General features: G+C 45.4%; 2 protein-coding genes across 4 annotated transcripts in view; one reads left to right on the top strand and one right to left on the bottom strand.

Moving 5' to 3' along the window:
• Window positions 1-14448, bottom strand: part of TOX4 (TOX high mobility group box family member 4) — a 29112-nt gene extending 14664 nt beyond the window's left edge. The window contains exons 1-2 of one of the 2 annotated variants that reach the window (XM_069761256.1): window positions 14336-14431; window positions 12585-12775 (exon numbers count right to left, since the gene is read on the bottom strand). In XM_069761256.1, coding sequence (XP_069617357.1) covers window positions 12585-12752 — 168 coding nt within the window. In that variant the 5' untranslated portion in view covers window positions 12753-12775; window positions 14336-14431. Of the gene's footprint in view, window positions 1-12584; window positions 12776-14335 lie in introns of both variants that reach the window. The other variant, XM_069761264.1, reaches the window with a different exon arrangement.
• A 53-nt stretch (window positions 14449-14501) lies between these two features.
• The window catches only part of RAB2B (RAB2B, member RAS oncogene family), a 66013-nt gene continuing 55669 nt past the window's right edge, over window positions 14502-24845 (top strand). Inside the window, exon 1 of one of the 2 annotated variants that reach the window (XM_069761275.1) lies at window positions 14502-14711. In XM_069761275.1, the coding sequence (XP_069617376.1) occupies window positions 14558-14711 (154 nt within the window). In that variant the 5' untranslated portion in view covers window positions 14502-14557. Of the gene's footprint in view, window positions 14712-16066; window positions 16182-24845 lie in introns of those variants that run through there. The other variant, XM_069761284.1, reaches the window with a different exon arrangement.

Genomic DNA, 24845 nt, shown 5'->3' with positions numbered 1-24845 from the left:
CATGGAATGTCGTAGAGTAGGAGCCTTCAGGGTTCTGAATGCTGTTATCTTCTGTACCAGATCGAGTTGACGTTCTCTGGGCAGAAAGGATCTCCTCACCTCCGAGTCCAGAAGGACTCCTAGGAACTTCTTCCTCCTGGAGGGAAGTAAGTCCGATTTCTCTAGATTCGGGATCCAACCCAATGACTTTAGGATTTCTAGAGATCTTGTTAAGTCCGCCCTGAGGCGGGAAACTGAAGGAGCGACAATGAGTAGATCGTCTAGATAGGGTACTATGCAGATCGCCTGAAGACGGATGAATATAATGGCTTCTGTCATGATCTTTGTAAAGACTCTGGGAGCTGAGGCGATTCCAAAGGGAAGGGAGTTGAACTGGTAGTGTACTATCTCCCGATCCTGAGATATTGCGAATCTTAGGTATTTTCAGAATTCCGGATGGATGGGGACGTGATAATACGCGTCTCTCAGATCCACCGTAGCCATCGCCCAGTCCTGTCCTATCAGAGGGATCGCTGTTTTGACCGACTCCATCTTGAACCTCCTGTAGGTTATTACTTGATTCAGGGGTTTCAAGTTGATTATTATTCAGTGCTTCCCCGAGGGTTTCTTGATCAGAAGGTGGGAATAGTGTCCTCTGCCAATTTCTTGCTGAGGTACTGGGGAAATTACTCCTTCCTGGAGTAAGATCTGGAGGCCGGAAAGGAATGCGCCCTGAGGGCTGAGACTCTGCAATGAGGTTATCCTTATGTGATGAGGGGGAGGGCTCTCGAACTCTAATTTTAGTCCATTCTGAATAGTGTCGAGTACCCACTGGTTCGACGAAATGGAACTCCACTGGTTGATGAAGCTCGAGAGACGCCCCCCAACGCCCTGGGCGTAGTCACTGTTTGTCCGGGGTCTGCTGGGACTGGGGAACCAGGATGTTCCTACCTTTCCCCCCTTTAGGATAGCTCCAGCGTCCTGATTTGCCTTTCCCTTTGAATTCCCGTTGGAAGGGTTGTTCTTTTGAGGGTCGAAAAAAAACGTTTCTTCGGATTTCTCTGTTCCGGAAGCGCTTTCTTCTTGTCCGTTGCTTTATCCAGAATATCATCCAGGGCCTGCCCGAACAGATAGCGGCCCTGAAAGGGAATGGCACAGAGCTTTGTTTTGGACGTTATGTCCCCACTCCAAGACTTGAGCAATAGAGCTCTTCTGGCTGAGTTAGAGAGAACTGCCGATTTGGCAGCCACTCTTACGGACTCTGCCGAAGCATCGGCAAGGAAGCCTGTAGCTTTCTGGAGAAGCGGGAGAGAATCTAAGATTACTTCCCTAGATGTTCCCTGGGTAAGGTGGTCTTCAAGCGTGCGGAGCCAACGGAATAGGGATCTAGCCACGCAGGTGGACGCAATGTTTGTTTTAAGGAGATTGGTATAAGTCTCTCACGATCTTCTTAGTAAACTCTCCATCTTGCGGTCCATAGGGTCTCTAAGTTGGGAAGAATCCTCGAAAGGGAGGGTTGTCTTTTTTGACACTCTAGAGACCTGCACGTCTACCTTAGGGGTATCCCACAGAGAGACATCTCCATCGAGAGAAAAACGATTTTTAAGCTCAGAGGGAACAGAGACCCTTTTCGGGCGATTCCCATTTATGAAGAATGAGACTGTACATTCTCATGTATAGGGAACCCCTTTAATTTTTTAGGTTTTAACCCACCGAGCATCTCATCCTGCACTGATGGCTTCTCCTCTTCCTCCTCAACACCCATTGTCCCCCTGACCATACTAATTAACTCTTGTATGTCCTCTGAGGAAAAATAGTATTTTTTACTCTCGTCTTTGGGGGTGGAAGTGGAGCCCTCATTCTCCCGCAAATCCTCCGAGCCGGAGGAATGAAGTTCACCAGAATCTGAATCAGAAGTAACCGTTGCCATCTTCCTTTTTTTAGGAGGAGGTGGCGGCGGTAACAGACTGGGAAAGGGCCGATACCGAGGACTGAACTTCCTGTTTAATGAGGGATTTAATGCTCTCGAACAAGGATGGCTGTTCTGAGCGAATTATTTCATCAGTGCAGGGCTGGCACAGTCTCTTCTTGTAAGAAGAAGGTAGCTTTGATGCACAAACCACATTTTCGATCTTCCGATTTTGTCTTGGAAGATCTGTCCTTCCTAGGGGCAGAGGCCTTGTCTCCCTAAAAGAGAGAGAAGGGGGACTAAGTATATAGCACCCTAAGGAATACAGGGATAGAGGGACCTTAACCCACTACTCACGGTAGGAGGGAGGACGCAAGGCTCGGCAGAAGCAGAGACAGATCTGTCACCCTCCATGGTCAGTCAGTACTGCAGTCCAGTCAGACAGACAGGGGGCCTTACCTGGAGGTGATCTACCAGGGTTAAATACCGTGGAAGCTGCGTCCAATCTTGTGCTCCTCCTCCCGGTCCCAGGTGTAGGGGAAAAACCGCTATGCCGCCATCAAAACTGTAGTCCGACGCGCGTGCGTTCCACCGCTGTAACGCACATGCCGTGAACCGGAAGTTCGGGTACTTCCGGTTCGCGCGTCCACCGTTTCCGGCCTTGAGGAGAGGAGGAAATGCTGGGGAGCCGCGCGGGGACCCCGGCCGCATCACACCGCTCCGCTTTACTCCCGAAGGAGCGCGGGAGGATCAGAGGAAGGGTCCCGAGTCCGCACATTGTGGGGAGACGGGAGCAGCGCCGCAGGGAGGAGAAAACGTCCTGACCCAGGCTGCCCGGCTAGGTAAGATCTTGAGTGCTCCGATCGCCGACCATGGCAGCACTACCGCAGGACCTCTTCATGCCCCATAGGGGACAGGAAAAACACTGGAGGTGGCAGGGAGGGTATTTAACCTCTGTGTTTCCTGTCCCCCATTAGGGCGGGGAGACATCCTCCAGTACCGCTGTCGTGGAAGGTGACTGGAGAAAAATCTATTTATTTCCATTTTCCCATTAGGGTTAGGGCTAGGGTTAAGGCTACAGTTAGGGTTGGGGCTAAAGTTAGGGTTAGGATTACATTTACGGTTGGGAATAGGGTTGGGATTAGGGTTAGGGGTGTGTCTGGGTTAGAGGAGTGGTTAGGGTTACCGTTGGGATTAGGGGTGTGTTTGGATTAGGGTTTCAGTTATAATTGGGGGTTTCCACTGTTTAGGCACATCAGGGGCTCTCCAAACGCGACATGGCGTCCGATTTCAATTCCAGCCAATTCTGCGTTGAAAAAGTAAAACAGTGCTCCTTCCCTTCTGAGCCCTCCCATGCGCCCAAACAGGAGTTTACCCCAACATATGGGGTATCAGCGTACTCAGGACAAATTGGACAACAAGTTTTGGGGTCCAATTTCTGCTGTTACCCTCGGAAAAATACAAAACTGGGGGCTAAAAAATAATTTTTGTGGGAAAAAAAAGATTTTTATTTTCACGGCTCTGCGTTATAAACTGTAGTGAAACACTTGGGGGCTCAAAGTTCTCACAACACATCTAGATAAGTTCCTTGTGGGGTCTAGTTTCCAATATGGGGTCACTTGTGGGGGGTTTCTACTGTTTAGGTACATTAGGGGCTCTGCAAACGCAATGTGACGTCTGCAGACCATTCCATCTAAAAGGTACCTTCACACATAACAATATTGTTAACGATATCGTTGCTTTTTGTGACGTAGCAACGATATCGTTAATGAAATCGTTCTGTTTGACAGCGACCAACGATCAGGCCCCTGCTGGGAGATCGTTGGTCGCTGAATAAAGTCCAGAACTTTATTTCGTCGCTGGACTCCTGCTGACATCGCTGGATCGGCGTGTGTGACACCGATCCAGCGATGTCTTCACTGGTAACCAGGGTAAACATCGGGTAACTAAGCGCAGGGCCGCGCTTAGTAACCCGATGTTTACCCTGGTTACCATCCTAAAAGTAAAAAAAACAAACACTACATACTTACCTACCGCTGTCTGTCCCCGGCGCTGTGCTCTGCACTCCTCCTGTACTGGCTGTGAGCGTCGGTCAGCCGGAAAGCAGAGCGGTGATGTCACCGCTCTGCTTTCCGGCCGCTGTGCTCACAGCCAGTACAGGAGGAGTGCAGAGCACAGCGCTGGAGGACAGACGGCTGTAGGTAAGTATGTAGTGTTTGTTTTTTCTTACTTTTAGGATGGTAACCAGGGTAAACATCGGGTTACTAAGCGCGGCCCTGCGCTTAGTTACCCGATGTTTACCCTGGTTACCGGCATCGTTGGTCGCTGGAGAGCGGTCTGTGTGACAGCTCTCCAGCGACCAAACAGCGACGCTGCAGCGATCCAGATCGTTGTCGGTATCGCTGCAGCGTCGCTTAATGTGAAGGGGCCTTAAGTCTGCATTCCAAATGGCGCCCCTTCCCTTCCGAGCCCACCCATGCGCCCAAACGGTGGTTCCCCCCCACATATGGGGTATCAGTGCACTCAGGACAAATTGGACAACAACTTTTGGGGTCCAATTTCTCCGGTTACCCTCGGGAAAATACAAAACTGGGGGCTAAAACATAATTTTTGTGGGAAAAATTTTTGTTTTATTTTTGCGGCTCTGCATTATAAACTTCTGTGAAGCCCTTTGTGGGTCAAAGTGCTCACCACACATCTAGATAAGTTCCTTAGGGGGTCTACTTTCCAAAATGGTGTCACATGTGGAGGGTTTCAATGTTTAGGCACATCAGTGGCTCTCCAAATGCAACATGGCGTCCCATCTCAATCCCTGTCAATTTTGCATTGAAAAGTCAAACGGCGCTCCTTCCCTTCCGAGCTCTCCCATGCGCCCAAACAGAGGTTTACCCCCACATATGGGGTATCAGCGTACTCAGGACAAATTGTACAACAACGTTTGGGGTCCATTTTCTCCTGTTACCCTTGGTAAAATAAAACAAATTGGAGCTGAAGTAAATTTTTTGTGAAAAAAAAAGAAGTTAAATGTTCATTTTTATTTAAACATTCCAAAAATTCCTGTGAAACACCTGAAGGGTTAATAAACTTCTTGAATGTGGTTTTGAGCACATTGAGGGGTGCAGTTTTTAGAATGGTGTCACACTTGGGTATTTTCTATCATATAGTCCCCTCAAAATGACTTCAAATGAGATGTGGTCCCTAAAATAAAATGGTGTTGGAAAAATGAGAAATTGCTGGTCAACTTTTAACCCATATAACTCCCTAACAAAAAAAAAATTTTGGTTCCAAAATTGTGCTGATGTAAAGTAGACATGTGGGAAATTAAGTATTTTGGGTGACATATCTCTGTGATTTTTATTGCATAAAAATTCAAAGTTGGAAAATTGCGAAATTTTCAAAATTTGCCAAATTTCCGTTTTTTTCACAAATAAACGCAGGTAATATCAAAGAAATTTTACCACTATCATGAAATACAATATGTCACGAGAAAACAATGTCAGAATCACTGGGATCCGTTGAAGCATTCCAGAGTTATAACCTCATAAAGGGACAGTGGTCAGAATTGTAAAAATTGGCCCGTCATTAACATGCAAACCACCCTTGGGGGTAAAGGGGTTAAAGTCTGAACTATGACAGCAGGTGGAGGCTTTTGGGACAATTACTCCCATCATCCGACACCTGCTGCCGCTAATAACAGTGACGACAGGAGCAGATAATCGGGATGATTGCCGCCTGCGATATAACAAAATAAATGAATGAAAAACCCAGCATGGGTTCCCCGTATTTTCTTGAACCAACCAGGCAAAACTCCCCACCCAATTTTGACAACCAGCCTTGCTAAATCTCAGTGCTGGGGGCTGCTAGTCTCAGGCTGGTAAGGGGCCATTGATATAGGCCCCCCCATCTTAAAAACAGCAGCCTGCAGCTGTCCAGATAAGGCGCATCCAATACCTCTACCCTTCTATTCTTGATGGTTCTTGGGAGTTACCTACGTTGGGTTATTCACTTATTTCGTTCGTTCGCAGGCGGCGGCAGTGGAATACCCTGACCACCCCGCTCCTACTGTCACTGTTATTAGCGGCAGCAGGTGTCGGATGATTGGAGCAATTGTACCAAAAGCCCCCACCTGCTTTCATAGTTTGAATATCATTCTTCTCTGCCCGCGCCGATCGTTGGCAGAGCAGGGGAGAATGATGAGAGCCGGCTTCAGCACCCATCGCTGGGGAACAGAGCTTACTGTAGCGCCTCTTCCCCAGCGGCTGTCTGTGTGGTACTGATGTGGTGCATGGTTGCCACATGTGTGCGGCAAGTATTACACACACGGACATCTCCGGTACCAGAAATAAACGGACATGTGAAAGAGGCCTTAGAGCGGTGTGGTGAGGCAGTTGGGGACAGACTAGTCACAATTCTTGTTCCTGGATGGCATGTCAAACTAAGTTTTCTCTGAAACGCTGGAGCATTTCAGGTAATAATTTACTCAATGCGCAGGCGTGTACAACAGAGGACAGAGAATGAACTTCAATCCAATATTGCGGCCAGCATGCAGCCAAAGGGTAAGGAAAGGGTGAATCAAAAACCCGAAAACTTCGCCCATATGACCGAAAACCGGTGCCGCCAAATTCAGGTGACAGGTTCCCTTTAAACGGCTTCAAATCCGCAAGACAAAAAAAAAAAATAAGCAGCATGTATGTGCATGGGATTTCAGGAATCTCATCACTTTGCTGTTACTGTAAAAAGCTTTTTTTTCCCCAGCAAAAATGCAACGTGTGCACATAATCTCCTGATCGGCACAGTTTGTGTGTATATTTTGGTGTGTTTCCACAACTAAAAATGTGAGTAAAGTTCTTGTGTTAGTGCAAAAAATATGCATAGCTCCTATAAACATGGCAGTGATCACCATGAAAAGCAGATTTGATTATTTACATTGTTAGGGTGGTCTTCAAGTCAGACCATGATGTATATTGGATGGTTGTCAAATGTTGTGATTGCTCGAGCAAGTGATGGTTAGAGACAGAGTATGAAATGCCATGAACATATTCAATCAGATCTTGCCCTTATTTTTGAGTGGGCGTATACATCCTTGTTAGACATCCTGCTATGCGCATGTCAGCTGTTTATTACAAGTAAGATCAGTATTATCATCAGGTGATTTTTCCATTAAAAGTGAAATGTGAACAGAGGTTTAATTATCGAAGGTCCAAATGTCCATGTAATTAGCCTTACCCCAATAAAGTTTACAACCCGTTATCTGTATAAGCTGGCTATACCTAGCACCACCACCCATATTATTAACCTTAGGTAAACACAACATTGGGTGCAGTCTAATGTGAGAATCTTGAATCAAAGGTCAGAATGACACAGGAAAGCCAACATGTAACAAAATAAATATATATATATATATATATATATATATATATATATATATATATATATATATATATATATATATATATATATATATATATATATATATATATAACTCTGTTTACATTAAAAAATTAAATTACTACATTTTATTATGGTCTTGGAATGATATGCTCCGAGTTTTGTTGTAGGATATATCTGATTAACCCCTTCCCGACCCATGACGCCACGTAGGCGTCATGAAAGTCGGTGCCAATCCGACCCGTGACGCCTATGCGGCGTCATGGAAAGATCGCGTCCCTGCAGATCGGGTGAAAGGGTTAACTCCCATTTCACCCGATCTGCAGGGACAGGAGGAGTGGTAGTTTAGCCCAGGGGGGGTGGCTTCACCCCCTCGTGGCTACGATCGCTCTGATTGGCTGTTGAAAGTGAAACTGCCAATCAGAGCGATTTGTAATATTTCACCTATTATAACGGGTGAAATATTACAATCCAGCCATGGCCGATGCTGAAATATCATCGGCCATGGCTGGAAATACTAATGTGCCCCCACCCCACCCCACCGATCGCCCCCCCCAGCCCCCCGATCTGGCCGGTACACTGCTCCGGCTCCCCTTCGTCCTGTGCTCCGCTCCCCCCCGTGCTCTTGTCCGCTCCCCCCGTGCTCCAATCACCCCCCCGTGCTCCAATCACCCCCCTGCACTCCGATCCACCCCCCCGGTGCTCCGTTCCACCCCCCCGTGCTCCGTTCCAGCCCCCCCGTGCTCCGTTCCACCCCTCCTGCGCTCCGATTCCCCCCCCCCCCCGTGCTCCGATCCCCCCCCCCCGTGGTCCCCCCCAACCCCATCATACTTACCAATCCAGCCGGGGTCCCGTCCGTCTTCTCCCAGTGCGCCCACCGAATCTGCCGGCCGGCAGATTCGTTCCAAAGTGCATTTTGATCACTGAGATATAATCTATCTCAGTGATCAAAATAAAAAAAATAATAAATGACCCCCCCCCCCCCCTTTGTCACCCCCATAGGTAGGGACAATAAAAAAATAAAGAATTTTTTTTTTTCCACTAATGTTAGAATAGGGTTAGGGGTAGGGTTAGGGGTAGGGTTAGGGGTAGGGTTAGGGGTAGGGTTAGGGGTAGGGTTAGGGGTAGGGGTAGGGGTAGGGGTAGGGGTAGGGGTAGGGGTAGGGTTAGGGTTTCGGTATGTGCACACGTATTCTGGTCCTCTGCGGATTTTTCCGCTGCGGATTTGATAAATCCGCAGTGCTAAACCGCTGCGGATTTATGGTGGATTTACCGCGTTTTTTTCTGCGCATTTCACTGCGGTTTTACAACTGCGATTTTCTATTGGAGCAGTTGTAAAACCGCTGCGGAATCCGCACAAAGAAGTGACATGCTGCGGAATGTAAACCGCTGCGTTTCCGTGCAGTTTTTCCGCAGCATAGCGATTTTTGTTTCCCGTAGGTTTACATTGAACTGTAAACTCATGGGAAACTGCTGCGGATCCGCAGCGTGTGCACATACCTTTAGAATTAGGCTATGTGCACACGGTGCGGATTTGGCTGCGGATCCGCAGCAGTGTTCAATCAGGTTTACAGTACCATGTAAACATATGAAAAACCAAATCCGCTGTGCCCATGGTGCGGAAAATACCGCGCGGAAACGCTGCGTTGTATTTTCCGCAACATGTCAATTCTTTGTGCGGATTCCGCAGCATTTTACACCTGTTCCTCAATAGGAATCCGCAGGTGAAATCCGCACAAAAAACACTGGAAATCCGCGGAAAATCCGCAGGTAAAACGCAGTGCCTTTTACCCGCGGATTTTTCAAAAATGGTGCGGAAATATCTCACACGAATCCGCAACGTGGGCACATAGCCTTAGGGTTGGAATTAGGGTTGTGGTTAGGGTTGTGATTAGGGTTATGGCTACAGTTGGGATTAGGGTTAGGGGTGTGTTGGGGTTAGTGTTGGAGTTAGAATTGAGGGGTTACCACTGTTTAGGCACATCAGGGGTCTCCAAACGCAACATGGCGCCACCATTGATTCCAGCCAATCTCGTATTCAAAAAGTCAAATGGTGCTCCCTCACTTCCGAGCCCTGACGTGCACCCAAACAGTGGTTTACCCCCACATATGGGGTACCAGCATACTCAGGACAAACTGCGCAACAATTACTGGGGTCCAATTTCTCCTGTTACCCTTGTGAATCTAAAAAAATGCTTGCTAAAACATAATTTTTGAGGAAAGAAAAATGATTTTTTATTTTCACGGCTCTGCGTTGTAAACGTCTGTGAAGCACTTGGGGGTTCAAAGTGCTCACCACATATCTAGATAAGTTCCTTGGGGGGTCTAGTTTCTAAAGTGGGGTAACTTGTGGGGGTTTCTACTGTTTAGGCACACCAGGGGCTCTGCAAACGCAACGTGACACCCGCAGACCATTCCATCAAAGTCTGCATTTCAAAAGTCACTACTTCCCTTCTGAGCCCCGACGTGTGCCCAAACAGTGGTTTACCCCCACTCATGGGGTATCAGCGTACTCAGGAGAAACTGGACAACAACTTTTGGGGTCCAATTTCTTCTGTAACCCTTGGGAAAATAAAAAATTCTGGGCTAAATAATTATTTTTGAGGAAAGAAAACGTATTTATTATTTTCACGGCTCTGCATTATAAACTTCTATGAAGCACTTGGGGGTTCAAAGTGCTCACCACACATCTAGATAAGTTCCTTTGGGGGTCTAGTTTCCAAAATGGGGTCACTTGTGGGGGGTTTCTACTGTTAAGCCACATCAGGGGCTCTGCAAACGCAACGTGACGCCCACAGAGCATTCCATCAAAGTCTGCATTTCAAAACGTCACTACTTCACTTCCGAGCCCCGGCATGTGCCCAAACAGTGATTTACCCCCACATATGGGGTATCAGCGTACTCAGGAGAAACTGGACAACAACTTTTGGGGTCAAATTTCTCCTGTTACCCTTGGGAAAATAAAAAATTGCAGCCTAAAAGATCATTTTTGAGAAAATAATTTTTTTATTTTGTTTTCATGGCTCTGCGTTATAAACTTCTGTGAAGCACTTGGGGGTTCAAAGTCCTCACCACACATCTAGATAAGTTCCTTTGGGGGTCTAGTTTCCAAAATGGTGTCATTTCTGGGGGATCTCCAATGTTTAGCCACACAGGGGCTCTCCAAACGTGACATGGTGTCCGCTAATGATTGGAGCTAATTTTCCATTTAAAAAGCCAAATGGCGTGCCATCCCTTCCGAGCCCTGCGCCCAAACAGTGGTTTACCCCCACATATGGGGTATCAGCGTACTCAGGACAAACTGGACAACAATATTTGGGGTCCAATTTCTCCTATTATCCTTGGCAAAATAGGAAATTCCAGGCTAAAAAATCATTTTTGAGGAAAGAAAAATTATTTTTTATTTTCATGGCTCTGCGTTATAAACTTCTGTGAAGCACCTGGGGGTTTAAAGTGCTCACTAGGCATCTAAATAAGTTCTTTGGGGGGTCTAGTTTCCAAAATGGGGTCACTTGTGGGGGAGCTCCAATGTTTAGGCACACAGGGTCTCTCCAAACGCGACATGGTGTCCGCTAACGATGGAAATAATTTTTCATTCAAAAAGTCAAATGGCGCTCCTTCCCTTCCGAGCCTTACCATGTGCCCAAACAGTGCTTTACCCCCACATGTGAGGTATTGGTGTACTCAGGAGAAATTGCCCAACACATTTTAGGATCCATTTTATCCTGTTGCCCATGTGAAAATGAAAAAATTGAGGCTAAAAGAATTTTTTTGTGAAAAAAAAGTACTTTTTCATTTTTACGGATCAATTTGTGAAGCACCTGGGGGTTCAAAGTGCTCACTATGCATCTAGATAAGTTCCTTGGGGCGTCTAGTTTCCAAAATGGGGTCACTTGTGGGGGAGCTCCAATTTTTAGGCACACGGGGGCTCTCCAAACGTGACATGGTGTCCGCTAAAGAGTGGAGCCAATTTTTGATTCAAAAAGTCAAATGGCGCTCCTTCCCTTCCAAGCCCTGCCGTGCGCCCAAACAGTGGTTTACCCCCACATATGAGGTATCAGCGTACTCAGGACAAATTGGACAACAACTTTCGTGGTTCAGTTTCTCCTTTTACCATTGGGAAAATAAAAAAATTGTTGCTAAAAGATAATTTTTGTGACTAAAAAGTTAAATGTTCATTTTTTCCTTCCATGTTGCTTCTGCTGCTGTGAAGCACCTGAAGGGTTAATAAACTTCTTGAATGTGGTTTTGAGTACCTTGAGGGGTGCAGTTTTTAGAATGGTGTCACTTTTGGGTATTTTCAGCCATATAGACCCCTCAAACTGACTTCAAATGTGAGGTGGTCCCTAAAAAAAATGGTTTTGTAAATTTCGTTGTAAAAATGACAAATCGCTGGTCAAATTTTAACCCTTATAACTTCCTAACAAAAAAAAATTTTTGTTTCCAAAATTGTGCTGATGTAAAGTAAACATGTGGGAAATGTTATTTATTAACTATTTTGTGTCACACATCTCTCTGGTTTAACAGAATAAAAATTCAAAATGTGAAAATTGCGAAATTTTCAAAATTTTCGCCAAATTTCCGTTTTTATCACAAATAAACGCAGAATTTATTGACCTAAATTTACCGCTAACATGAAGCCCAATATGTCACAAAAAAACAATCTCAGAACCGCTAGGATCCGTTGAAGCGTTCCTGAGTTATTACCTCATAAAGGGACACTGGTCAGAATTGCAAAAAACGGCAAGGTCTTTAAGGTCAAAATAGGCTGGGTCATGAAGGGGTTAAGGAGCTTTTCCTGATATTTAATTGTTGTCCTAATTATGGGTCTGTCCCCGTGAGTTTTTTTATTGATATGCATCAGTGGTACCTGAGATATAGATATAGATATCAGGTACCACTGATGCATATCAATCAAAAAACTCACGGGGACAGACCCATAATTAGAACAACAATTAAATATCAGGAAAAGCTCCTTAATCAGATATATCCTACAACAAAACTCGGAGCATATCATTCCAAGACCATAATAAAATGTAATAATTTATCTTTTTAATGTAAAATATATATATATATATATATATATATATATATATATATATATATATATATATATATATATATATATTTTATTGTAAGGTGGTCTCTGACTTCCCTATCAATATGGGCCTAAAACTACAGATAGTGCACATCAACCTATGTAAGGGGCTGCAAAATCAAGTGCCTATTGACTTATCAGATCAACTGCTATGTATTGGCACAGTGGATTGTTCAAGATAATTATTACACCCATGCCCCCAGTTCTCACCTTGCTTTGCCCATACATGCCAAACATACGCTGGGTGGGCACCAGAGCTGAGGAGTCCAGCAGAGAGGATGGATCGTCCTCCCCTGATAACAGTAAATGCTGGCCAGGAAATGCAGTACTCCCATCAGCATTATCACCATCCAAACGCATAAAGAAATGGGAGTCCATTAATTGACTAGTAGTCCCACAGTCTGCAGAAACATACGGGGTTAACTCCAGGTACTAATATTGTATGATACAAACAAAAAAAAAAAGCATTTCCTGAACTAGAACAAGCCGGACAGCTCTCGCCTCATTACAACAATGGCTACCACCAATCACAACCCCAAGTATCGGCATTTCTGGGGCTTTTACATATGTTCTCACACAAGAAGATCCATGAGAATGTCAGCTACTGCCCCAGGACTTACATAGCCTCTTACCACAAGACAAGCCATGGGGCTAGTGAGGTTCCCAATCACATGACAACTGCCACAACTGAACCCACTTGGCAGAATAACGAAGCTGAAGCCTTTTCATTCTCCGTCTTTGGTGCCAACTGTGAATGACAAGTGCAGACACTGGAGGTATCAGGGCACTGAGGCATCTCCAAACACCAAAGAATGATCTGGTGGTCTGGGCGCTGACACCCCAATCAACCGTTACCCCCAGGAAAACTGAAAACACACAAACATTTCCCATGCTTGTCCAACCTCTGTCCACCATAGTGCAGTCACTATTGCAGATAAGTGTGGGACCCCAACCAATCTTCAGTATGGGGACATGCGACCCCTCCTCTCCCATTCTCCTTTGCTGCAAGACCATTACCAGGTGGTGTCGAGCAGCGTCACGCAGCCACCCTGTCACTCCATTCAAGCCCCCGACACTGCTGATCAGCAGCCCTCATAGATTATTGGTGTCTAAATGGAGAGGTAGGGAATATTCATAATTTCATTGACCGCCTCCCGTTTGTGGTCTTGCAGCCAGGACAGAACCAGGGAAGAGGTGATCTGATGGATCTCTGACAATGATCACCTACACAATGGATAGATAACTTATGGGGCGTTCACACTGCACAATTACTGAAATCATGTGTTCCTAGGAATGCCCATCTCCCAATAATTGGGATTGAAAAAAGACTTGTTCATCGCGCACAACGATTTGAAAGCAGCCGTAAATCACTCGTCAGCACATCATCCAATGTAGACAGAACATGCTGCCGAGAACAATGGCAGTCTACGCACCCTGAACGATCGATCAGCAGCTGCTCTGTGCATTAGAAGGTCGTCCTGCCCAAACATTTAAGAACCGCTCAGCAATGTATGGCCAGTCTAAGAGCGTGTTCACACACAGAAGAGTCCATGACTGGCACAGATGGCTACTGCCAGCCCCGTTCTCATAGGGAGCCTCCAAATATTCCACAACTGCCTTCCACAAGCATAGTGTAGGGAAGGCCTCTGAAGCCCTCACCGGAGAAGCCTCAATGAGGCCTAAGAAGATTCAGACAAGTGGGAAGGTCACAAGTGAGGCAACCACGGCAAAGAAGCCTCCATATTAGTGCAGGCCACTGACTACAAGCCTCCTCCTCTGTGGCCGCCACACATGCACAGCCTGCCCAGAAGCCTCCATACTACTGCAGACACCATGGAGTCTCCCCCGAGGCGCTGTACCACACACACTGCGTGCACAGCCGTTACCACCACATGTACAATCCAGAGCGCCTTCTCCTCACACCTGCCTCCACTACCATCTCGTATCACAGGGTCCCTCACCTCCATCGTCAGGGCCGCGGGCTCCCCTTCTTTTTTATAACTACACTTCTCCGCCTCCACCAAGATGGCGCCACATCCGCTTCCGGGGAGGCACGGGACGTCATCCTGCGAGACTAGTGTCACCTAGTGTGTGAGAGCACGACAAGAGCAGCGCAGCGTCAGAGCGGAGGGGCGTGCCTAGAGCGGCGCTATGGCTCCGCCCCCACTCGGCTGACATATAGGATGACACTTCCGGGAACCATAGAGTTTGAACAGAGGCTAGGCCGTCCCCATCTGCAGCATAGACGAGACATCCAGCGGGTAGAGCGTCTCCCTTCTCCGGCTGCAGTCATGTCATACGCGTATCTGTTCAAATACATCATTATCGGGGACACAGGTGCGTGATGGCGGCGGCGGCTGGGGGGCAGTGCCGGAAGGGCCCTCGTCCTGGTGTTACCCAGCTTTGACCGCAGTATGGTTAGAGGGGGCAGCTTTTCTAAATGACCACTTCCTCCATTAAATCAGGTCTCTGGTGGGCAGCACAGGGGACATGCTTGGGGGTCTCTAGTGATCGGATGGGATGTTCCCCGGCCGGTACACTGTGGTGACTGTTGATGAGCTGCCGCCGATCATTGCCTACTGATTGGCTGCAGCAGTCATGTGACTCCCTGGACATGCTGTAACCTAGGAGTAGGCTGCATCCCCTCCGCTAACGCCTATGTAGGGGCGTGTACCCAACGCTGCAGGCAGATTCCACCAGGAGCCCCCAGTAATAATCCCCCCAAAATACCCTGTGTAATGACTGAGCATGTGCTGTGCAGCCATCAGCGGAGAAGGGTGCCATATCTGCCCCCTGTGTATGGGTGCTGTGCCCAGGTGTGTCCTCATGTGGCGGCATCACAGCCAGAGGAGCCAGCACCTAGTGTACCATGTGCCCACGCTCCGGTTCTCATTGGCACTATGGGCCCGAGGAACCAAGACCACCATTATTATTTCATCCATGTTATAGATGTGGGCACGGTATCTGACCTTCCCGTTAGTAACCACTGTGACCTGGAGCGTTTCATCGTTCCCCCCCATTACAGGGTTCTTCTCCGCTTCTTAGGTGAAATCCAGCAACTCTCCCAATTTCCCGCTTCTTAAAGACCCTCTTAAGTTTTCTGCTTGTTGCCCAAGTTCCCGGCCCCCTCTGCAGTGTATCAGTGGCAAGGAATATGGCGCGTCCAGGCTGGTTGCTCTGCAGCTTGCCCAACACTGATTGTATAAAAAGCGAGGCCTAAATCTTACCTCCGGCGCACTGATCCCCTGAGATCTTAGCAGCACTGAGCTCTGATCGGTTTTGGCCTCGGCTATCTGTTCTCCGGCAGAAATCCTACACAAGTGGTGCATAGTTCAGCTGATTTGTTAATCATTATTATATCACGTGTTTCTTTTATGGAGACAAATTGCTAGGAAGTAGTCATTAAAGGGTTAACCACTATCAGCCAACCTTGGATTAATCAATTCAGAGCCCAAATTACCGGTAATAAAGAGTGTATGCACCTCTCCTATGGCAGCGCCACTTCCTGGTGGTGACATTACATTGTCGTGTGCCTCTGACATAGTAAAGGCTGCAGCTGACAAGCAGTCGCTTATTGGCTGCAGGTTCCAAGTGATGTAACAAAACCACTGGAAGTGCAAAGCTGACATTGATGGAGCGGCGCCCCTACAGGAGGTGGCTATTCACTGTTTTTTTGTTTTAATTTGGAACCTGAATTGCTTAGTCTGGACAACCCCTTTAAGGATTAATTTAGCTTTTGTCAGAACTGGATATATCTACGTAAGACGGATGAATTGTATGCACATCTAGATGAGCCTGTTTCCCCAGGTTAGCAGTAACTGATTATGAATACTAGCATATTGTATTTTCCGTACTGATATTTGTTTTGTTTTCTGATTGTTACTTAAATCCAATCTGTCACCAGATCTCACAATGCAGACTGCACAGATCGGTATAGATCTTGGACCTGATAATGATGGTGTATTTACTTTAATTTGAGATTCCATATCAGAATGGCTAATCCTTTCTGAATGTTTACATCCCGGCCTGTCTGGCAGCTGCTCAGTGTCCCTCCTCCCTGCAGCTGTCAGGCTGGGGGATGGGACTAAATAACCTAAGCTCATCAGCTCTCAGATGGTCATTTTAAGCCACATTCACACATTCAGTATTTGGTGTTTTGTTTTGTTTTTTTGCCTCCGTATTTGTAGCCAAAACCAGGAGTGGAGCAATCAGATGAAAAGCGTAATAGAAACACGTCACCACTTCTGTACTTCTGAATGTGTGAACATGGTCTTAAGAGAAGGATTAGACAGCCATTCTGATATAGTTTTTCATAGTAAATACATCAATCTCATCTGGTACGTTATTTAATATTCTATACAGTTCCCATCTCTCTTTTTTTTACGTACACCGACGTGATTGTTACACTGACAGAAATCTGCCCTGGCGTGTTAGGAGCAGTCAGGTGCCTGTGAGCATGTGCAGCCTGACGTTCCTCTACCATGTCCTGGATATGACCTATGCCACGTCCTACTACTACCTCTGGGTTACAGCAGAGGAGCGTCCTACTGCACATGCTCCCGGGCAGCCTGACGCTCTTCTACCATGTCCTGGAGATGACCTATGCCACGTCCTACTACCTCTGGGTTACAGCAGAGAGCGTCCTACTGCACATGCTCCCGGGCAGCTGTCCACTCCAAACACTCTACACAGGTCAGTATATCATCACGATGGTGGCCATATTTTACTACAGTAATTACCTCCATAGAGAAATGGAATGCAAGTTACTAATTAAAGGCACTTAAAATAATGTTACTGGGAATAAATTCTATATTCCCCCTAGAATCTCTTTAGGTAATTGCGAAAAGCTGTGAGATCTTGGCAGCCATATCTAAGATTCAGAAATACAAGTGGTTAAAACCGTATATGAAAAAGAGGAACCCAGTGGTTGAGAAGGCCATGTATACACTTCCGTAAACGGTTAAACAATGAACACGGTGGTAGGAGATGCCCCACTAAGCACAGATCTAGCTTTACATTTATGTTCCTGTTTAACCCTTTAAGAACAGGCTCTTTTAGTCTGTTGAAAACCGGTTATTGTACAGGGTGCACCATAACTCCCCAGAAGCATGTGGCCATGCATCAGTGTGCATTGTGTCTGCAGACATCACTATTGTAATGTGGAGTTGGCGTCGTCGCCTTGGTCTTACCTGGCCGCACACCTGTCTCTGGAAGGGCTCCAGTACTGGTACCAGTCTTTCCTGTGCTTGGCACCTGAATCGCAGGGTGGCAGCTTGTTGTAATTTCCTTTTTTGCACTTGAGGAATTGCTAGAAACGAAATCCTCCAGTGATTGCAGGCGGATTGTGTGCCACCTCTGACTCTGAGCCCTGTGTGTTACAGCGACTCGGTGGCATTGCCCTGGCCAAATGATATATCTTGTATAAACATTACTGCTTCCTTATCTTCCCTGGCCGCCTGCCACGTGATACCAACATCCAGCCCCACTGATGTTTCACATTCCACCCCGCCATCCTCGTCTTCCTCTACATTCTTCTAGGAGGGGTGCTGGCTGCACGCTGCTGGGTTATATTACTTGGCTTTTGTTTCACTGTTTGTAAGCTGGTACCAGATCAAGGTGCATCAGACGGACAAATCTTTCCTTAGTTTTCTGTGTGTTTCCACTCCTGATTTTGCTTAACAAATACTAATGCAAAACACTACAGCAATTTTCCCAAATCACAGCAGCAATATACGCAATCCCCCATGACAGCACCACAAACAAAGGGATCAGCTCCTTGAATGACAAGAAACCTACAGACATGAAAGGGCGGCACCTATCCCACGCATCAGTTGGTTTCCTGTCCTTGATAGGTGAACCTCTTTCAGACATACCTTCTGAAGAAAGGGGTCATTCTTAGGCCCGGTAGGGGCAGGCAGTGGGGGTCCCCGACATCGCCTGGTGTGGGGTCCCTAGAAGTGCCACAATGGATCCAGGAGGACTACACGGTAGTGTTTGGTGCAGGTGAGTGGTATCTGGGTAGGATTACCAACTTGGTCATGGTCTGCGGGCGCAGAAGATGATGCAGGTGTTAAGTCCTTCTCAGTCCCTGGCTTACTAGAGGTAGGGATCCTGAGTAAATGACACGCAAACAAGGTATTGTGTGATCATATACAGGGGAAGCCCGGGAGCACATCTCTCTCTCTGGGCTTTGCCCTCCCTTTATATAGAAAGAATTATTCTTTTACAGACATGCGCACAAGCGCTCATATTTCACTATCTCTTACATAAACAATCTATACCAGTCTTTATCAGTAGAAAGTTACATCATCTGGAAGGTGAATGAAAGGCTGCTATTGAAAGAAGGAATGCACACATGATTACTTCCATAAAAGGAAATGTCAAGTCAGCAGAAATGTATCTTGTTGTAAGCGAGATTTCTCAGGAAGAAGACAAGAATAATTCCTTTAGTTCAGTCTGATCTCCACAATTCCCCCCTTTGACATTTTCTTTTATTTATTTTATTACCACAGGGCCAAAGACAAAGCCTTTATTTGGTATTACACATGTACATGCTTGTATTCAATAAGAGAATCAAATCTAGTATTAATTCTTCCATTTAACTCTCGCAACCTTTTCTTTGTTTTGCAATAAGTACAGATATTACAAAGGGATAGCAAAATAAGCGCAATAATCAGTATTAGCAAAGGATAACATAAGAGAAGAAGGAAAAAAAACTTTATACTCTTGCATCTATTACACAAAGTTTATCTGTGCATACTGAGATACTCTTGAGCACAATCTGGAATAGTACGTATATGACTACAATAATCATAACTATATGTATTATGCTCTGCATAATCCCAGCAACCCACCCACCGATTCCTCTGAACCAGTTGGCTGGGTTAAGAAAAGAAAAGGTATCTGACCACCAGCTATCCTTATTCTGGTCATTGTCTTTGTCATACTGATCTCTGAGTCGTTGTACGTCCTTTAATTTAAATGTCATACTCATAGTACTATTCGGGTCTATATAATGACAGCAGGTGGGTCCGATGATTTGACACATACCCCCTTGTGAGGCAGTTAGGTAATCCAATACCAGGGTATGTTGGTTAGTGACTATTATAAGCTGATTCTGTACAGCTATACTAGTGTTTAGTATATCCAATATATCCCAGATCTGATCATCTAGATAATCCGTGGCTCTAACTAATTTATCCCACATCTGTGTTAACATAGGATAAATAAAAATGGTACTAGCAATTTTGTTGGGAATTCCCATTTGTACTATATGTGGCCTCCCCGAGGGACGTGGTGAGTTATCTGCAGCTCTTTTATACAGTGTGTGCTTGGGCACGGCTTGCATATTCACTTGTTTATTTGAAATTATGAATGTAGCCGGGGTTAGGCGTCCTAATGTACAAGTACCCTTTATACCTACGGGAAGCCATTTATATGCTCCTTCTCCGCATATCCAAAATGTACCTTCAGGCAGATCCCATAGAGCTGAGTGCTGCAATACCAATCTGTGAGCCAAGTCCACAAATCTAGATACATTCTGAAGCATACACCAAGAGGGTTTTTGTCCCAAGGGGCTACAGTACCCGGCTGCGGGATTCCCACATACAGGCATTCCTTTGATATACTCATCGGATTTATTACAAACCAGGTTCCCCAGCTTACTTGTACAACTGTTTGCATCACCTTGGGGGAACAATTTAGAATGTTTCCATTTTCTATTATGTATGTATCTTTCCAATACTACAGGTTTGAAAGCATCAGAGGGGGGGGACGGTTGTACTGAAACTAAGCTGTAGATTTTCTGTGGGGACCTGTCCTAAATTAGTTAATCCAGTCTTATTTCTAGGTACCCATTTTCCTCCCCTAAATGCTAAATATTGTAGATGTGTGTTACTCCCTGAGAGATTACCCTGCCACCAAGGAAATTCTACCCATCCCACAATTGGTATGGCGATTGTAGTATTCCACAGCCTAGCATTACCAATTTGGTTGTTGGCCAGGTTGTCTGAACAATTAGGCCAAGCGAATATTTCTTCTGCTAATACGGGAACTGCTAGAAAAGGTATACTTGTGGCTGATACCGGCGAATGGGTACAGATCCAACAATCTGTCAGGGTTTGTGTATTGTTTAACAAGTCATGCACTAATTTTCTATGATGTTGTACGAATCTATTGTTCAAAGGGGCTAGAGAATTCAGTCTATCTCACGCCTCCGTTGAGGTTATCATTATTAACATCAATATCATGAGTTTATACTGCTTTTCTTGCAATGGCTTGCATGTATCCATGATGCCTTTCCTTCAAGCTTGACTGATGTAGGTGTTGTCAACAGGACTTGGAAGGGTCCGTCAAACCTTGGTTCTAGAGCCTTTCTGGTGTGTCTTTTTACATAGACTTGATCACCTGGTTCCAACTTGTGACTTCCTTCTGTGTTGTCAGGATCTGGAAGGGAAGCAAAAACTTGTGCATGCACCTTAGTTAATTGTTTCTGAAGATTTTGCACATAGGAAGTCAATGATTCAATATTTAACACAAGTTGCTGTGGAAAGTAACATCCTAAATTGGCAGTCCTGCCAAACAAAATTTCATATGGAGACAGTTTAGTCTTACCCCTTGGGGTATTGCGTATTGAGTAAAGGGCCAGTGGAAGGCATTCTGTCTAAGGCTTTCCTGTTTCAGCCATGGCTTTCTGTATTTTTAATTTTAAAGTTCCATTCATGCGTTCCACCTTACCAGAACTTTGAGGATGGTACGGAGTGTGTAACTGACTTTCAACACCCAACATTTTCAGTACATTTTGAAATATTTCTCCAGTGAAATGAGTACCCCTATCTGACTCGATCACTTCAGGGAGACCGTAACGGGGTATCAGTTCGGCAACTAGCTTTACAGCAGTGTTTTTAGCTGAAGCCTTCCGAACTGGATAGGCCTCTGGCCACCCCGAGAACATGTCCACACATACCAACACATACTCATACCCATTACTTTTTGGCAGCTGGATAAAGTCTATTTGTAATCGCTGAAACGGGTAGAGAGGTCGGACGTGGTGCTTCATAGGGGTCTTTGTTGTCTGTCCGGGATTATGTGCCAGGCATATAGCGCATGCAGCACAATAGTCTCTTGCATAGTTGCCAAAACCTGGAGCCAACCAGACTTGCTTTGCCAGTAGTGTCATTGCATTTGCAGACACATGAGTAGGGTGGTGCAGTCCACCAACTACAATCGGATACCAGGCTCTAGGTAGACATATTAGTCCATCTTTCTTCCAAATTCCCGCTTGTTCTTCTGCCCCTTCCTTTTTCCACCTGTCCCTCTCCTCTTCTCCTGCATCTTCCTGTGCTTGTCTCAGTCTATCTTCAGTATTTTCTGTGGGGTTTACAGTATGAACCTGTTGTAAGGGTTTGACAGCTGCTGCTTTGGCTGCTTTATCAGCCCTATCATTTCCCCTAGATTCCCTAGTGTCGAGTCTCACATGTGCAGCTACCTTGATTACTGCTACTTCTTTTGTTTCTTGTGCAGCCTCTAAGATCTGTTTGATCAGAGAAGCATGTTTTACAGGTTGTCCTGACGCTGTCATGTAACCTCTAGCTCTCCAGATTACTCCAAAATCAAACACAATACCATGTGCATACCTAGAATCAGTGTATATATTAGCTGTCTGATTCTCAGCTATTTTTAGAGCTTCAATCAATGCTGTTAGTTCTGCTTCTTGTGCAGACTGTTTCGGTGGAAGTGGTTCTGCTTTGAGAGTTTCAGATTCTGACACAACTGCATACCCTGTATGGAAGTTACCTGTGTCATCTGCAAACCTACTACCATCTATAAACAGCTCTAAATCTGGATTTTGAAGTGGTGTTTCGGATACATTGGGTAAGCCTACCGTTTCTTGTAAAATGAGCTCTGTACAATCATGTGTGTCTGTAGGGAAAAAATTTGCGTGTGGATCAGTGTCCTTATTCCCCCCTTCAGACTCGAGAGGTAGCAGTGTAGCTATATTGAGAGTCTGAAGCCTAGCAAATGTGATAGTAGAGGGGAGCAACAAAGAACACTGTAGCCGCAAATGTCTGGCTATGGAAATGTGTTTTGGTTGGACCTGGTTTAATATCCCATAAACATCATGTGTAGTTTGAACTGTGAGTGGATACTCTAGGACAATTTCTGATGCTTTGTCCAACAATAGTGAGACAGCAACAACTACACGTACACAGGTTGGCGCTGCTCTAGCTACGGGATCTAACCTTGCTGAAAGATATGCAATTGGTCTTTGTTTCCCTGCATGCTTCTGGGTAAGAACTCCTGTAGCATGGGAATCAACTTCTGCAGCCATAAGCTGAAACGGTTTGGTGTAGTCTGGTAGCCCTAACGCTGGAGCTGAAACAAGGGCATCTTTTAATTGTTGGAACGAAATCTGACCTTCTTTTGTCAACAAATAAGGTTCACTTTTTACACAGTCATACAGTGGTTGCATTAGTTGACTGGCATGTATAATCCATTGTCTACAATGAGACACTATTCCTAAAAATGCTCGTAGCTGTTTATGATTTCTAGGCTCATTCATCTGTCTTATTGCTTCAGTTCTTTGTGGTGTAAGATGCTTTTTACCTTGAGAAATGCAATGACCTAGAAAGACCACTTTGGTCTGACAAACTTGTAGCTTTTGTCTATTCACTTTACACCCTTCTTTTTCTAGGAAACATAGTAAACTCACAGTGGACCTTTCTGCAGTTTCTAGATCTGGGCAGCAAAGTAGTAGGTCATCCACATACTGCAAAATTACTACCTGTGGTTCGGGTTCAAACCTCTGAAGGACTGTTTGTAGGGCATTTGAATAAAGAGTAGGGGAGTGTATCATTCCCTGTGGAAGGCGTGTCCACGCCAACTGTTTGCCCTTAAATGTAAATGCAAACAAATGCCAACTGTCTTGGTGTAAAGGAACCGAGAAAAATGCATTTGAAAGATCTATTACAGTAAATACTTGAGAACTGGCTGGTATCTGTGATAGTAACGTATGAGGATTGGGTACAACTGGGGTGATTGGATCTAGAACTTTGTTTATTTCTCTTAAATCATGTACCATACGATATTTGGGCATAGAACCCTTATCAAGAGTTCTCTTTTTGACTGGATACAGAGGAGTGTTAGCAGGTGATTGTATCTCTACCAAAACTCCTTTCTCTCTATATCCCTCTATCTGTTTTGTAATCGCTAGTTCCTGCTGGGCACTCACAGGGTATTGTCTGAGCTGTGGGAGAACAGTTCCTGGTTGCACAGATAGTTTTACAGGAGAGATATGCAATAGTCCCACATCGGTGTCACCCTGTGCCCACAGTGTTTCTGGGACCATTGAGAGGTCTAGATCTGTGGTGTACTCTTTTTCTTCAGCATAATCCTCAAAAGCCTGAATTCTAACATATTGTTCTAATGTTTCTGCATCATCAGGGATAGTCAGTATAACTGTGCCATCTTCCCTAAAATTGATGTTAGCTTCTAATTTCTTTAGGACATCAGTTCCTAACAAACATGTTGGGGCACCTCTGGCATACAAAAATCTGGATGCAAAACATTTAGGTCCTAATGAGACCTCTAGGGGCACAGTATATGGCAGTGTTCAAATTACCCCATCATAACCCTCAGCAAAAGTTGTTTGTTCTGAAATATCTTCCGGATTCGGAAGAAAATCTTGATTCAAAATTGAGGAAGTTGCACCTGTATCTATCAAAAATGGAATCTCTCTCCCCCCCACATTCACCTGTATCATAGGTCTTCTAGCTGGTAGGGAAGTTTGTAACACATCGAGTCAATCTGAATCTGGTATGGGACCATCTATGATGGTAGATTTCTGCTGGTTGTCCGTTTGGGGAGGGTTATTTCTGGGAACAAATTTGCCTGACTTTATATCTGCCAACTTCTTCCTGCACTCTCTTTGGAAATGACCTGGCTTTTTACAGTAGTGGCAAGGAAAGTTGTGTCTCACTCTTCCTCCTGTATTAGCTTGTGCTATTCTAACAGGCTTACGATTCTCTCTCATATCCATGACTATTCCTAAACATCGTTGTTTCACAATATTTGGTTGTTCAATTGTTCTCCAATCTGGAGTAGAGGATTTAAATTTTTCTCTGATTTTCGGATCTAGCCCCTCTATTAATTGTTTTGTAAAAAGTCTCCTTACTGAAGCATCAGTCAAATCCAATCCTTCATCCCTAAAGCTATTTTCTAATTCTTGACTATATTCTTCAATACTTTGCCCAAATTTCTGCATAATCACACCCGTAGATCCCCTTTCCCTCTGTTTTTCTCTCATGAAAATTATTAATGCCTCTGTGAACTGGGTACCTGATGCTTCTGTCTGTAAGGCACCCCCTTCTGCCACTGGTCTATTGGGCTGTAGGTGTGTCAATAATTCCTGAAAAAGTCCGGGGGACATTTTCATTCTACATAATTCTTCCCCGTCCGCCCAGACCCCAGCAT

Source organism: Ranitomeya imitator, chromosome 1, assembly GCF_032444005.1.
Source record: "Ranitomeya imitator isolate aRanImi1 chromosome 1, aRanImi1.pri, whole genome shotgun sequence".
Classification (NCBI taxonomy): domain Eukaryota; kingdom Metazoa; phylum Chordata; class Amphibia; order Anura; family Dendrobatidae; genus Ranitomeya; species Ranitomeya imitator.
Note: the sequence above shows the minus strand (reverse complement) of the source record. Positions and strands in the feature narration are given on the sequence as shown.